Source organism: Herpailurus yagouaroundi, unplaced genomic scaffold, assembly GCF_014898765.1.
Source record: "Herpailurus yagouaroundi ecotype Mexico unplaced genomic scaffold, PumYag 217, whole genome shotgun sequence".
In the NCBI taxonomy this organism is placed as follows: Eukaryota; Metazoa; Chordata; class Mammalia; order Carnivora; family Felidae; genus Herpailurus; species Herpailurus yagouaroundi.
The window spans coordinates 1,399,596-1,413,890 of NW_024412448.1; the positions used below are offsets into that span (position 1 = coordinate 1,399,596).

At 60.8% G+C, this 14,295-nt stretch overlaps 1 protein-coding gene across 4 annotated transcripts in view; it reads right to left on the reverse strand.

Moving 5' to 3' along the window:
* Positions 1-939: 939 nt before the first annotated feature.
* Positions 940-14,295, reverse strand: part of QRICH2 (glutamine rich 2) — a 33,731-nt gene continuing 20,375 nt past the window's right edge. Inside the window, exons 5-21 of one of the 4 annotated variants that reach the window (XM_040456487.1) lie at positions 14,241-14,295; positions 12,417-13,871; positions 11,731-11,816; positions 11,076-11,173; positions 10,467-10,581; positions 8,246-8,500; positions 7,367-7,489; positions 7,206-7,280; positions 6,835-6,999; positions 6,598-6,719; positions 5,870-5,935; positions 5,479-5,580; positions 4,496-4,699; positions 3,993-4,140; positions 3,518-3,605; positions 2,655-2,795; positions 940-1,167 (exon numbers count right to left, since the gene is read on the reverse strand). The exon at positions 14,241-14,295 is cut by the window's right edge and continues 1,401 nt beyond it. In XM_040456487.1, coding sequence (XP_040312421.1) covers positions 977-1,167; positions 2,655-2,795; positions 3,518-3,605; positions 3,993-4,140; positions 4,496-4,699; positions 5,479-5,580; positions 5,870-5,935; positions 6,598-6,719; positions 6,835-6,999; positions 7,206-7,280; positions 7,367-7,489; positions 8,246-8,500; positions 10,467-10,581; positions 11,076-11,173; positions 11,731-11,816; positions 12,417-13,871; positions 14,241-14,295 — 3,489 coding nt within the window. In that variant the 3' untranslated portion in view covers positions 940-976. Of the gene's footprint in view, positions 1,168-2,654; positions 2,796-3,517; positions 3,606-3,992; positions 4,141-4,495; positions 4,700-5,478; positions 5,581-5,869; positions 5,936-6,597; positions 6,720-6,834; positions 7,000-7,205; positions 7,281-7,366; positions 7,490-8,245; positions 8,501-10,466; positions 10,582-11,075; positions 11,174-11,730; positions 11,817-12,416 lie in introns of those variants that run through there. The other 3 variants (XM_040456486.1, XM_040456485.1, XM_040456488.1) reach the window with 3 other exon arrangements.

The window sequence follows — 14,295 nt, forward strand, 5'->3', positions numbered from 1 at the left end:
CGGGGCGGCGTGAGAACAGACCTGAAGATGGTTAAAACTGCTCTCAGGACTTCAGAGGCCTTAGTGTGAGGGCGGCCCCCTGCCCGGGGTTGTGGGGTGGGGGGGTGCTCCTCCCTTGCGATTGCTGTACCTGCTGAGCTCAGCCCTGCCCTTGCCCCTCTGTCCCCTCAAACCTGCCGGGACCTTTAGCACAAAGGACTCGGGATAGCAGTGAGAGCTCTCTCGTCTGTTTGGGGCTGGTGGAGCAGGACAAGGGCTAGGCCTCGAGGCCACCTGGCAAATGGCCGTCACCAGGCTAACCCCCTCCTGACACACTTCTCCGTCTCCCTGGGGAGGGAGGAGGGGAACAGGGAACCGGCCTAGGCCAGCCAGGCAGCCCCCCCCCCCCCCCCCCCCCCCCCCCCCCCCCCCGCCTCGTCTAAGCCCCTGCTTGCCTCTGCAGCAGCCACCCAAGGGTACACTGCACAGGACAGCAAGCAGGAACCTTCCCGGGCGCACTGGTCCCCCCTGGGACGCCGTGCCAGGAGCTGGGCACTGCCAGAGCCATCCGTGGGGGAGCAGCTGCCGGCTGCCACCCTCACCTCTGCTTCAAGGTACAGACACTGGGAGCCCCAACCTCTCCAGAAAGCCCCAGTGGGCCCAGACGGGAAGGCCGCAGCCTCTGGGCCCAGCTGAGGTCCAGAGTGAGCTGGGGTGTGGCCTCTGCTGCCCCTGCCGACCCCTGGTGCAATGCTCAGCCCTCCTGAAGCCCTTGGAGGGCAGCTTCATCTGTTGGGTGAGGGGGTCGCGGTCTAATTCCCAGGCTACAGGTCATTCCTGGTTCTCCAAGAGAAGCCCCCCCGCCCCCGGACCTGGGGGCAGTCTGGAGGTGCCTGGCCTGCAGGGGCCCCTCCCTTTCCACCCCATCTTCCTGAGCCCAGACCAGAGAAGCCTCGCTGCCCCAAGCTTCTTCCTAAACATTTATTTGTAGCTTTGCTCAGTGAGCAGTGGTGGACCTCGGCCCCCGGGTGGGCTCCTCGAGACCCTCCCCCGGCGGGACATCCAGGTGCGCGTCCACATCCGCTGGCCGGTTTCCCATCTCGCTGGGGCTGGGCGGGTGGGCCACATTCGGCTGGGAGAGGAGCCCCTCGGAGGAGACGGGTCTGTCTTTGCGCTGATGGGAAGGAGCTGGGAGACACGGGTGGCTCTGTCTCACTGCCCACGCCCGCCGCAGCCCGCCACAGCCCTCCCCAGCTCACCCAGAGCCTGGGGCCGGGGGGGGGGGGGGGGGGCGTCAGGAGCAGCCCCACCAGCCAGGCAAGTGGGGGCATAACGCCAGAGAGGGGGCCTGTCGGGCTGGGGTGCTCAGCGCAAGCCCTCATTGGAGCTCCCGAGCAAAGCTCCTTTATAATCTCCGTGAGTTAAAAATAATCAGGCTCTCCGTCAGTGGCCAAGAGCCTGCCTCTTAAGTAATGTTTCCTCTATTAATACAGGGACTATTTAGGCAATATTCACATAAATAGGTGCAGGAGTTTTTCCCAAGACTGCCCTGCCCCCCTCTCCTGCTCCCGTAGCATTTGAGGTGCCCTCACGGTGGACAGTGGGATGCCAGGGAGAAGGACGCACAGTTCCCCCACAAAAACCGTTTTGGAAGCCAGGGTCACAGACCTGCACCCTCCGTCCACTACTGAGTCCTCTACCCCACCCTGCTACCCTCTGTTACCAGGGCAGGTTCTGGAGGCAGACAACTTGGGATGGAATTCCTAAGAATTTAGTTCTGCTGCTTCCTCCCTGTGTGACCTTGGGCAAGTAGCTGAACCTCTCTGTGCCTGTTTTCTCAGCTCTAAGTGAGGCTAACGATTAGAACTCGTTCCTACATGTAAAGCTCCTCACAGTGGCCCAGCTGGTGAGGAGCCCTCACATTCAGATCCCCTTTCTTGGGGGCCGTGACACTAAGGGCACCAATCCAGCAGCGCCCCTTTATGGACAGATGAGGAAACAGGTCTGGAGAGGAGGGAGGCTTGCTCAGAGTCACTTGAAAGTGATCTGGCCTCGTGGCTCCAGGCCAGTGTCCTTCTCTGGCCCCACATGTGGCTGGACCCTGGGGGCCCCTGAGCACCCCCCACCCCCCGACTTTCAGGAGAGATTTAGCCCCTCAGGGGAGAACAGGGACTCTAGGGACCTTTCAGGCCTGGGAGTGAGGAGAAGCTCCTCCCCAGACAGGGTCAGGAGGAGGGATTCTCGGTGGGGAGAACCGCCCGTGCCCACCAGCTGCCGCGCAGAGCTGAGCACTCACTCCAGGAGAGTGAGCACACAGGAGTGCGGTGGGGGGGTGGGGTAGGGGTGGGGAGGAGGGCTTGGGGGGTGTGGCTTGGGCCCGGACCCAGAGCCTTGGGCTATAGCCCTGCCCCTATTTCCGGTTCAGTGAGATGGGGAGAGTAACAGCATCTACCCCACAGACCTGGCGTGTATGGAGAACTCAGTAAGGACGATTTTCTCTCTCCTCCCTCGCATCCCCTCTCTCAGCTCCCAGGCGATTCCTCTCTCCAGGGAATTAAGGGCAGCTACCAGGCCTGGGCCGGAAAGGGGGCCGGCAGGGCAAGGAGGAGAGGCCCCGGGGGAGGAGGGCAGTGGTGGGGCCACCTGCAAGGAGGCTCCAGCCAGAGGGAAGCTACCTGAATTGTTGCCAGCCAGCATCTGAGCACTTTGTGGCCGGGAGGGCAGCTGGCTGCTGACGCTGAGGGACTGCTGCCGGTGCGTGTGCGGCCGGGGCTGCTTGGCCTTGTGCTTGGTCATCCCCGAAGCTGAGACCGGGGCTGGTGGGGACAGAGGATGGGAGGGTCAGTTCTGAGACACCGAGGGAGAGCTCTGCGGGGCCCCATGGGGACCTGGAGTGGGCTGCAGGGCAGATGGTCACGGCCGGCCCCAACTGGGGTCTTTGTAAGCACACCATTCATTCCTGTGTCCGTCCGTCCATCCGTCCACCCGCCCAGGTATCCTCTGAGGACCCACGCGCACCAGCCCCGTCTTGGGTGCGGGGTGAGTTCTGACCGGGCCTCACGGTTGAGGAGGGGAGGCAGCGAGACAGGTGCACACGTGGCTCTGAGACCAGGTGGGGAGTGGGGGTGGGGGGGGATCAACAGGGCCCCGCAGGTCTGGCCAACTGGAGGTGGGCATCATGGGGACGGGAGATTCACTGAGTGGTGGGGGGCTCAGGAGGAGCATTTTGGGCTTTGAAAAAGGGGTAGGAACTCGGCCCCGGTGGTGCTGGAACAGGGGCTGAGGCAGCGAGGAGAGGGAGCCTGGCATAAATACGTGGCCGTGATGTCCCAGCTCATGGGCTGAGGCCGGACAGCTGTCCCCCACCCGCAACACTGACCTGGAGCTTTCAGAGCCCTGAACGCTTGGGATCAGGGAGGCTGCAGAGGAAGGCAGGCAGCCAGATCCGGTGGCCCCATGGCCTTCCAGGAACTGGACAGAACCCCGGGGACCCTTGAGCAAGGAGGCTGAGGAGCCTCCGGGCCACCTGGACACTCACTGTCTTTGCTCGGGATGCCCGGCAGCCTTGTATCTATCCGTCCCTTGTAAATATGTCCATCCAGGCCCAAGATATCCACCTCATCATGCTGTGGGGATGGGTGGGCATCCGTTACCATGCGGCACCTTAGGGCTCGCCCTCTGGTCCTTCCTCCACGAGGGCCTGGGGCACCGAGTGACGTCCTCTCCCGACTCCCGGCACCGAACAGTGCTCAGAACCCTCCCCCGGGCTCTGGCAGCACCAGGGTGAAGGGAGGGCCCACGGTGGGGTGGGGGTGCCAGATGGGCTGGCGGCCAGGATGCCGTTTCTCCCAACGAGGCACGAGGACCAGAGGCTTTAGCTGGGACTGTTTAAGAAGCGGCCTCAAGGCAGAGGGCTGGTCATCCGCCCTTTTGGCGACTGGTGGTGGTTTTTCTAGAATGACTGGAGAATTCGGGGTCATGTCAGGGCCCTGCTCCCGGGCAGCACCCCCAACCTTCATGGCGATCTGGATCTCCTCGGTGGGGTGCAGGCCCTGTGACAGGTGCTGCAGGCGGTTGCGGCGGTAGGGGTAGGTGAGGGTGTGGCTGCCCCCGCAGCGCCGAGGTGCGCTCGAGTAGGTGTAGTCGGCCATATCTGGCACCCTGGGATGAGGACAGCAGGGTCACCGGGAGCAGCTGTGACCTGGGACACACCTAAGGGGATGGGGCAGTTGTCTTGGGCCGGGGCGGCGGGGGCGGGGGGGGGGTGTCTCCGGGAGCCAGGGCAGGAGCAAGGGATAGGAAGGGGCGAATGCATGAGGAGAGCGATCCTGAAGACCACTCTTTCTCCCCCTCGCCGCCCCCCCACATGTGCACGCACACCCACACGCACTCTCCCTCCCTCCCTCTCTGGCAGGGCTTTCCCCAGCAGTGGGTGAGACATCCACAGGGCCATGCCGTGGGCGGGCCGAAGCCGAGCCCCATGGGGGGACGGGGGGGCCGGTCCCTGTGGTCCTACCGTCTGTGGCAGGGGGAGCTCAGGCACTGGGCCTGCAGCAGCTCACGGATCATCTGGCTGCTGGCCTTGACTGAGCCTCCAAAGTGGATCTGCACCTTCTCAATGTCCATCAGCATCTTGGAGTGCATGGTGTGCAGGCGTCCCACGCTCCGCTCCGTGTGCGCCAAGTCGCCCCGAGGGAAGGGGGCACAGCCCAGCTTCAGGCTGGGGGGGTGGTGGTGCAGGCAGATGGAGGGGTCAGGCGACTGCAGCCACCTGAGCCCACACTCACACAGACCCTGGCCCCCTCCCTCTCTTTATGCCTCTTTAAACAGGACCCTGTGTGGGCAGGAGCCCTTTCCATAGCACCCTGAGGGACCACAGCCAGGCTTCCCCAGGAAGGATTCCTGAGATGAGATCGTGCAGAAGAGCCAGATGGGGAGAAGCCCAGCGACTCCAGCTAAGGCTGGGGGTCCTTGGCCCCGCACACTTGGCCTTGCCTATGTGGAACACCTATAGGGCTCCAAAGCGCAGTTTGAAACGATCCTTACTGCTGAACCCCCAGCCTTGGGAGGAGGAAACGCAGTGGGGAGGAGGGCAGGAGCCTGAGGGCGTGTGCAGTATGTCCCCATCTTCTCCCCCCACAACCCTCTGGCTGGCTGATATCAGACCCCTGCCTTCCCCCCACCGTGCTGGGGTTGCTGAGACAGCTGAAGCATCTGGGGGGTTACGGGGAGGTAAAGAGGAGCTCCCCCAGCCAGCCAGCACCCTTGGCAATGTCCCACCGGGACCCCCAACAGGGACTTCAAGGCAGGTGATTACGCCAAGGCAAGTAAGATTACTCTTACTCCTTCTGTGAAGAGCTGGGGGGGGGGGGGCGGCTAGCCCAGAAAGTACTCTAGCGGCTCCCACCATCCCAGCCAGGAGAAGGAGCCCTCCACACCCACCCTCCAGCCTCGGCCCCTGCCTCCCCTGCAAAGGGGACCCCGCTGCCCCGTCCGTACTTGCGGCTCTGCTGCCGGACCTGCTCCAGTTCAAAGACCGTGTAGGGGCGGATGGAACGGTGCCCGGGCAGGCCTGGGCCCATGGGAATCACAGGGATAATTCTGGGCAGGGACAGAGGGGAGGAGGAGGGTTGGAGAGTGAGAAATCCCATCGTCCAAATCTGGCACTCCACGTTCTACGTGCCTGAGGAGCCTTCCTGTCCAGGGTCTGGCGGAGGGCAGGTCGGAGGGCCGGCAAGCAGTCAGGCATACAGGAATGGACCCATGGGAGAGGAGACGAGACGAGGGAGGACAAGACTCGGAGGCAGGTAGGGAACGGGCGAGATACAGCCCCCCTGTGCCCGCCCTCATTATGGCCACCAGCTGGGGTTGGCCAGGGGGGAACACTCACTGTCCGGTCACAGGTGTCTCCAAGGGACGGTCGCACGAGAGGCAGTGGAAATGTGCCAAGAGCTGCCTGTGGGGAGTGGGATACACACAGAGGGTGAGAGCCCTGCCCAGGGGCTCTGGAATGGGAGAGGAGAACGCAGAAGGGCTTGGCCCCCTGCAGGCCAGGCAGCTGGAGGCTCGGCTCACCAGGGTGGCAGACCCCAAGCCACCAGAGGCAGATCCAGCCCTGTTCCCTGGGAAACACACTAGCTTCTAGCCGTGCCTGCTTCTGGGCGCTCACCCAGCACCCACCTGCCCTAACCCAAAGCCGGCCCGGGTTTCAGAGGGTCCCTGAGGACCTGTGTGAACCTCGGGGGCCCTCTGGCGGCCAAGAGTGGAGCCTGGGATTCGAGCCTGCTGTGGGCTGGGCCCCCCAGGACCAGGCTCAGACCTGGGGACCTTGGGCCCCTCCCTGTCACAGCGACCCAGCGGAGCTCGCCCGCTACCCGGAAGCCTTGGCCTCTCTCCCCTCCCTTTGTCCACTGCGGTCGTCACTAGCCTGAGCTGGAAGAGCTTTTCGAGCTCTCAGATTCAGTCACGCCAACTTTGGGGTGGTCCGGTGGGATCGGCCATCCTCCCAGAGCACACTGCGTGGGAGCTGTTCATCTGGGGACCCCCAGAACCCACCCCCCCCCGCCCCCAGTCCGCAGCGTGTGCCAACCCCGCCCCCACGCGTGGGCCAGGCCTCACTTCCGCATGGCCGCTGCCTCGTCTGCCTGGTAGAGGGGAGGGCGCTCTTTAAGCTGTTGCCGCAAGGCTTTCCACCGATCCTCCAGCAACTGCTTCACGGGGTCCAGCTCCAGGCGGTCCAGCTGCGGGCCGGGGTGGGCCACCGGTGAGCTCCGGGAAGGCGGGGTTCGGGGCCGGGGGGCGGTGGGGGGGGGGGCGATCTGCGGCACCTGGAGAAGAACTGCCATCTGCCCTCACCTTGCTGTCCATCTCCACCAGCAGCTTGTCCAGCATTTTCTGCCAGTCCCGCTCCTGCCCGCTCATTTTAGACGTCAGCTCCTGCATCATGTGGTTCAGCTGCTCCGTGGTGGCGTCAAACTGGACCCGGCTCACTTTGGCCTCCAGGGCACTCTTGTCAGCTTTCTGGCCGTTAAGAGAGGAGGGGGTCCCCCAGATGGGAGAGAGCCACGGAGGGGCCGCATTGCCCTGAGGCACCAACCCTGGACGTTGAGCTCCGCCCCCTTCCCCCGCCCCAATAGGCTCCTCCCCTCCCGGCCTTCCAGAGCTTCCAGAGAATGACCCGCGAGATCTCCTGGGACACAGGTGGCTCTTCCAGGCCGGGCCCTTACCACGTCAATCTCCATCTCCAGGTGCTCCCTGTTGGCCTTCTCCTTCTCGAGCTTCTCCAGACCCTGGTACAACACCTGGGAGGCCGAGGGAGCAGAGAATGAGGAGCGGGAAGTGAACGGCCTCACCCCCCGCCCCCCAGCCGCCCTGCCGGCCACCTCACGTCAATGTCCTTCTGCTTCTGCCGATGGTCCTCGATGAGGCTGCCGGTGGTGATGTTGAGTTTCTCGCAGTCGCCCTGTACCTGCAGGATGGCGCTCTGGATGTGGCCCAGCAGCTCTTCGTCCTGCGGGGCGGTGGCACACAGGTGTTGGGCGCCGCCCCTTAAATCATCGCCCAGCAGGTGACGCTGACTTCAGACCCCTTTTCTGGCTCTCCTCCGCAGTTGCCCCCTGCAGTGGGGAGGCTCTCTGCTTTTTTCCAAGCGTCCCCCTAACTGGACATGAGCTTCAGTCTCCCACCTCCCCACGGACTAGCCTCCGGGGAACCGGCCCCCCTTTGGGGGAGACCAGAACAGGTGATCGAGAGGCTCCGGAGTGGCCCCCGAGAGCTGGGATGTGGCCTACGGTCTCCCCATCTGCCCTGAGCTGGATCTGAACTCCAGAGTCCAAGAGGTAGGACTCAGGGACTTGTGCCTGTCCCTGCCCCCACCAGCAAGCCTGCCCTTCTGTGGGGAATTAAGAACGGTGCTGGAGGGCTGGCATGAAAGGGACTTAATGAACCCTAAAGCTATGCCAGCGTCCCCGAGGCACACGAATACATGGCTCTTCACCTCAGCCAGCTCTGCCGTCTCACCCCTACGGAGCCAGCTCTTCCCCGTGGTCTCCTGTCCCCAGAGCCAGCTCTGTTGCTGCCCCCACTGTGACCCCGTGAAAGGACCTGGGACTGTTGTGGGGTCAATAAAGAGCTCCACAATGGAAAACTGGCCCTTAGGCCTGTGAAAGCTCCACCAGCCACTCCCTGCTCTGTGGGCCTCTGAGCTGTGGCTCCCCCGCTGGGGGCCGTGTGTGGCCACACGAGGAGGGAGGCCAGCGGGAATCACCTGGCTCTGCAGCTTGGCTTTCTTGGAGGGCCGGGTGGCAGCCAGATTGGTGACCATGTCCTGGAGCTGCTCGTAACGCTGCACCAGCACGCTGACCTGATGGCCCAGGTCCAGGCTGCAGGCCGGGCAGGTGGTCTCAGGGTCGATCTGGCTAGGTGCCGAGGCTGTTAGGATCTTGCGAGGAGTCATGCTCATGGACAGCAGCGTGGAGGATGAGGCCAGCATGCTCTCGATGATCGTCCTGAGCTTGTCCAGCTGGGCGCGGGCGAGAAGGCAGGTGCAGGGCAGTGAGTGAGGCACGGCCACCTTCTGTCCACACTGCCACTGCTAGCGTGTGCTTTCTGCCCCTGGCCTGTGCGATGCAGGCGGTCGCTGCAGCCTCACAGGGAGTGCGGCCGATGGGAGATGCCCGGTGCCTGTCCTTTGAGTAGTGAATATGGTGCTCAGGGAGTGAAGCATTAATGCTGAATAAAACCCTTGCAGGAGGGAGGTTTCGGGACCTTTCTCCAGCCAGCTCATTGAGTCAAGGCAAGGACATAGCTCTTCTAGCTAAACCCTAGGGTGGTGATGTCAGTTAGCCAGTCCACAAACACTGAGAGGAGCCTGACGACACGCAGACACGGCTCCGGGCCCTGGCGACGGGAGGGGTGGGCTCACACATGCTCTGTGCCCATCCAGCGTGTCGGTAACAATAAATCAGTGGGGTCAGAGCTACTTCTGCCGCGGGGGTCTCTCACGGTCTGGGCGGGAGCAGGTTCCTTCTACTGGCTCTCCTGCTCTCTTCTGTTCCCCACAGTCCCGGTTTGTCACCACAAAGGACTGGTCTCAGGTCAGCACCCGATTTGGGGGCAGCCAGTCCCACAGGCGTTTGACCTTTTGCCTGGCTCAGAGAGGGGCTGGGCCAACCTAACCCCCTCTTGGAAGTGTGCGACGTTGTCGGGCCTTGGCAGCCACTGTGGGCCGTGTGTGAGAGATAAGAAAGCTGGCCGAGAGTCCCGCGGACGAGAGATGTGGAGGTATTTGAGAGAAATGGAGAAGGACAGGGACACAGAAGCACAGGTACACACAAAAACAGACACAGAAAGACAGACAAGCGGGGGGGGGGGCGGGGGGGCCCGGTGAGACTGCCCCCTGGAGGTTCCGCTCTTTCCCAGCCCCCCCGTAACCCTGTGCCCTTTCAACCGAGCTCCCTTTTGCCTGAGCTCAGTGAGACCCTTGCTCGCGCCCGGAAGAGCCCACACTCTTCTGAAGAGCCCATGATAGCATGTCAAAGGGCCCCTGGGATAAAAAGGATGGATTAATTCTAGAAGAGAGGATGATGCAGTGGAGTTGGGAAGAACGAGTAGCAGTCGTTTGGGTAAGAAGGGGTGACGGGGACATTCCAGGGAGAGCGGCAGTGTGTCCAGAGAAACGTGGGAGGCCCAGGTAGCTGGAGAATCGGGCGTGTGGAGGCTGGGGCCTTGAAGAGGCTGTGGCAGGAGGCCAGACCGGCCCAGCAGGGAGCGGCTTCTCTCTGAATATGCCCTCCCACTCCCACCCCTGACAGCCCAGAGGTGGCTAAGCTCAGACATGAGCTTTGGAGTGACGACTCTGGGACACATCTGCTGCTCCTCAGGCCCCACACTGGACAGCTGGCTTTGGGGTCACGAAATGGAACACGCAGGTGCTCTGGCAAACTTGGAAATGGCCCAGAATGGGGCCTCCAGCACCGAAGGGCTCCTGACATGAGTCCCCTTGGCCCGGTGGCTTTTCCTATCTGCTCCTTCCACAAGTGCTCAGAGGGCTGTCCAGACACTCCTCAGTGGGGACCCTCCGGGGTGACCAACGGTAGCATCACTCAAGATTTAAAGGTAGACATTGTCAAGAGCGTGTAAAGGGGGGCGCCTGGCTGGCTCAGTAGGTTAAGCGTCCCAACTTGGGCTCAGGTCACAATCTCAGGGTTTGTGGGTTCGAGCCCCGCATCGGGCTCTGTGCTGACAGCTCAGGGCCTGGAGCCTGCTTTGGATTCTGTGTCTCCCTCTCTGTCTGCCCCTCCCCACTTGTGCTCTGTCTCTCTCTCTTAAAAATAAATAAACATTAACAAAAAATTAAGAGCGTGAAAAGAGAGTGGGAGAAAGTATTTGCAAATCATATGTCACGTAAGAGTCTAGTAGCCTCACCGCCCACGGCCAGCTCCGAGAAGGGGCCTGGTTCCTGCCCCTGAAGAGTCTAGAATCCTTACCTGGTCCTGCAGGTAGAGAGAGGCTTCGGAGACTGAATGTTCCATGCTGACCTTGCCCCGCTCTTGGCTCTCCCTGAGCTCGGCCAACTCCTTCTCAATGTCGGCCACGGTGACTCTGAGAGACGGGCAGGAGGGTTGGCCTGGCCCCACCGGCCGCCCAAAGGGCCCAGGCCCACCGGGTCCACCAGGGGCAGAGTCAGATGCACACCAGGCCTCTCCCAGCCACCCTGCAGCAGGTTCCGTCTCGGGAGTCCCAGGTGCTGCGTGTCCCGGAGGTGTGTGCCCGCCTGCTGGCCTGAGAGGTTTCTAGGGGGTGAGACCTGACATCACAAAGTGAGGGCTCTTGAGGGGCTCTGGCAAGTGCTCTCCTACAGCCTCCGACTGGGGAGAGAGACTAGCCTCTTTTTTCCTTCCTAGCCCTGGTGCTGAGCTGTTTTAAGAACTTAGGAAATGTTCACCAGCAACTTGAACTAGACACGGACACCCTGAAGGGCAGACACAGCCCGGGTCAAAGACAGGGCCCAGTTCAGACTGTGAGTGAACCCAAGGCTCCTTGCCTGGGAATACGTGATGCCAGGACACAGGCTGCCCTTGGCAGGGGCGTTTTACCTGAGGATTCCCAGCTGCGTGCTCAGCTGGTCGTCTTTCATTTCTTTTCCGATTTCCTGTTCCCTTTCGCCCTCCAGGAGCCTCTGTATCTTGTCCAGCTACAAACCCAACAGAAGAGGAAGGTCAGGCGGGCTTGAGTTCTTTGCTTTCTGAACATGCTCCTGCAGCCCGAACAAGCCCCTTTCCCCAGTCCCGGTCCCGGTCCTATCCTCTAACAAGAGCCATCCATTAGGGTGTCCCTTCCGGACATCCATCGATCCATCTATCCGTCCATCCTGGGCATGTGGACAGCTGGCATTAAGAGAGCAGCTGAAGGTCTAGCAGCTCCTTGCCATGACCACTGGCCCCAGACAGTCCCACAGACTTGGCTCCAAGGCTGCTGCAGAGACAGTGGGCTTTGCTGGAAAGGGCCCCATGTGATGCAAGGAGCACAGGCCTCCTCGTTGGCTCGGCTGAATCTTAACAGCTTTGAGCGTCAGGTTTTAGATGCAGGAAATGAACACGGTGATGCTTGAGGTGCGTTTCCTATCTGATGGGTTTGTAAAGATCCAACGAGATGATGTCAGCGAGAGGACTGTGTAATCTATCGAAAGACAAGTGCAAAGTGGGATTGCTGGCTCTCAAAGGCAAAGTGGGTGGACCCTCCCTTACTTACTTTGGCTCTTTCCTGCCGCACTTCTTTGGTCAAGGCCTTTAAGGTCTTCAGCTGTTCCTGCAGGTCAGGTGGTATAGTCTTTTTGACTACGAGAAATGGAGGCCTTATCGTCAGAAGGGTGGGATCGCCGGCAGGCCCCCCGTCCCAGCCCCCCACAGTGAAACTACCCTGGAAAGAGCAAGATGTACTTGCTTTTCCTGGTGGCTGGGTGGAGGCGACGGGAAGAAAGCAGAGAGGGGGTGTTTTCACCCCATAAAAATCCACCTGATGCTTAATATTCTAAAGGGCTTTGGGACTACTGACCCACACTTTCCACCCAGCTCTCAAATCTTAATTATTCTCTGGTCCCACAGCTGTGAACAAAGGTGAAGTTGAATTCTTCCAGGTCCCCCCTCCCCCACACACCCCTGGGTGCTACCGCCGCCCTTGCCCGCTGTCCTGAGCTGCTGTCCAGAGAGTCTGATGAGGCATTGGAACCACCTTGCTCTTCTGCTGAGGCTTCTTCACTTCTACTGGTTTAATTCCAGCTTTTGGCCCCCAAAGGCTATGGTAGAACCCAGAATGGCTTTTCAAGAAAGGATATGCTATTGGCAACGACTCAGGAAGAAACTCAGCTGCCAGGAGAGGAGGCCAGGGGGAAGGAGGTTACAACACAGTGGTCCCTCCTCCACATAAGTGGTACCTACCCATGAGTGAAAGCAAGTACTGTAACTTCTCTAAGTCGGTCTGGCCAGCCTTCTCCTCATCCAGCTCCTTCATGTTCTCCTTGAGCTCTACATAAAGGCCAATGAGCTCTCCCATCATACGAAATGTTTCCACTGCTATAGGGAAGCTGGGAGACAATTTATCCAGGGAATCATGTCTTTCGCTCTGGATATCGACCCTTTCCGATGAGGCTCGGTAGAGATCGTTGAGAAAGACTGTACTCTTGGCAAAGGTGGCTTCTTGGCTTGGGGTAGTCCGGACAGAAATTCCAGCTCGGTCTGAGGTATATGTTTGTTGTGGATCCACACTGACCTGGAGCTGATCTGCCCCAGGAAAGCCTGGGCCCCGAGGGCCAGGATACGTGAGGTCACGGGATTCTGGGATAGAGTATGACTGGTCGTGCTGGTCTGCACCTGGTTTTATTTGGCCGCCTTGGTCTGTGCCCGGATGTATCACGCCTGGCTGGTAAGTTTCTGATAAACCCTCTTGGTCAGTACCTGGTGGTGCCAAGCCTTGGCCAGAGAGGAGCGGTGACACCCGGCCATGCTGACCTCTGCTAGGAGGCATTACACCATGCTGATATGGATGTGGTGATATAAATCTTAGAGACTCCGGGTGGAATGCTGGAAAGCCACGAAGCTCTGTGCTTGATGGTATTGAGCCTTGCTGATCTCTACCGGGTTGCCTCAAGCCACGCTGATCAGTAAGAGGCTGCATGAAACCACGTGGAAGTGCACCAGGCTGGACCAAACCACGAGGATAGGCACCAGGTGGAACCAAACCTTGTGGATAGGCACCAGGCTCTACTGAACTGGGAAGATATGCACCTGGCTGTAGCAAACCAGGTGGATAGGCACCAGGTTGAAAAACGCCACGTGGACCTGTGCCAGGCTCTACCAAACCACGCTGCCCCACTCCACGTTGCACCAAACCAGGCTGACCTGCACCAGATTGTACCAAATCAGGCTGACCTGCACCAGGCTGGACCAAACCATCCTGATCAGCACCAGGGTAGACCAAACCACGCCGATCCATTCCAGGTTGCACCAAACCAGGCTGACCTGCACCAGGTTGACCCGCACCAGGCTGGACCAAAGCAGGCTGACCCATTTGAGGTTGTACCAAACCAGGCTGACTTACGCCAGATTGTACCAAACCAGGCTGACGTGCACCAGGTTGGGCCAAACCATACTGACTCATTGCAGGTTGCACCAAACCGGGCTGAGCTGAACCAGGTTGGGCCGAACCACGCTGATCCATTCCGGGTTGCACCACACCAGGCTGACCTGCTCCAGGTGGGACCAGACCAGGCTGTGCTGCACCAGGTTGTGCCAAAACACGCTGATCCATTCCAGGTTGGACCAAACCACCCAGATCCATTCCAGGTTGCACCAAGCTAGGTTGACCTGCTCCAGGTTGGACCAAGCCAGGTTGACCTGCTTGACCTGCTCCAGGTTGCACCAAACCAGGCTGGGCTGCACCAGGTTGCACCAAACCACGCTGAGCTGCTCCAGGTTGGACCAAAACAGGCTGAGCTGCACCAGGCTGCACCAAACCAGGCTGGGCTGCACCAGGTTGGACCAAACCACGCTGGGCTGCTCCAGGTTGGACCAAACCACGCTGAGCTGCACCAGGCTGCACCAAACCAGGCTGAGCTGCACCAGGTTGCACCAAACCAACCTGAGCTGCTCCAGGTCGGACCAAACCACGCTGACCTGCTCCAGGTTGGACCAAACCAGGCTGAGCTACACCAGGCTGCACCAAACCAAGCTGAGCTGTACCAGGCTGTACCAAACCAGGCTGACCTGCTCCAGGTTGGACCAAACCAGGCTGAGCTGCTCCTGGTTGGACCAAACCAGG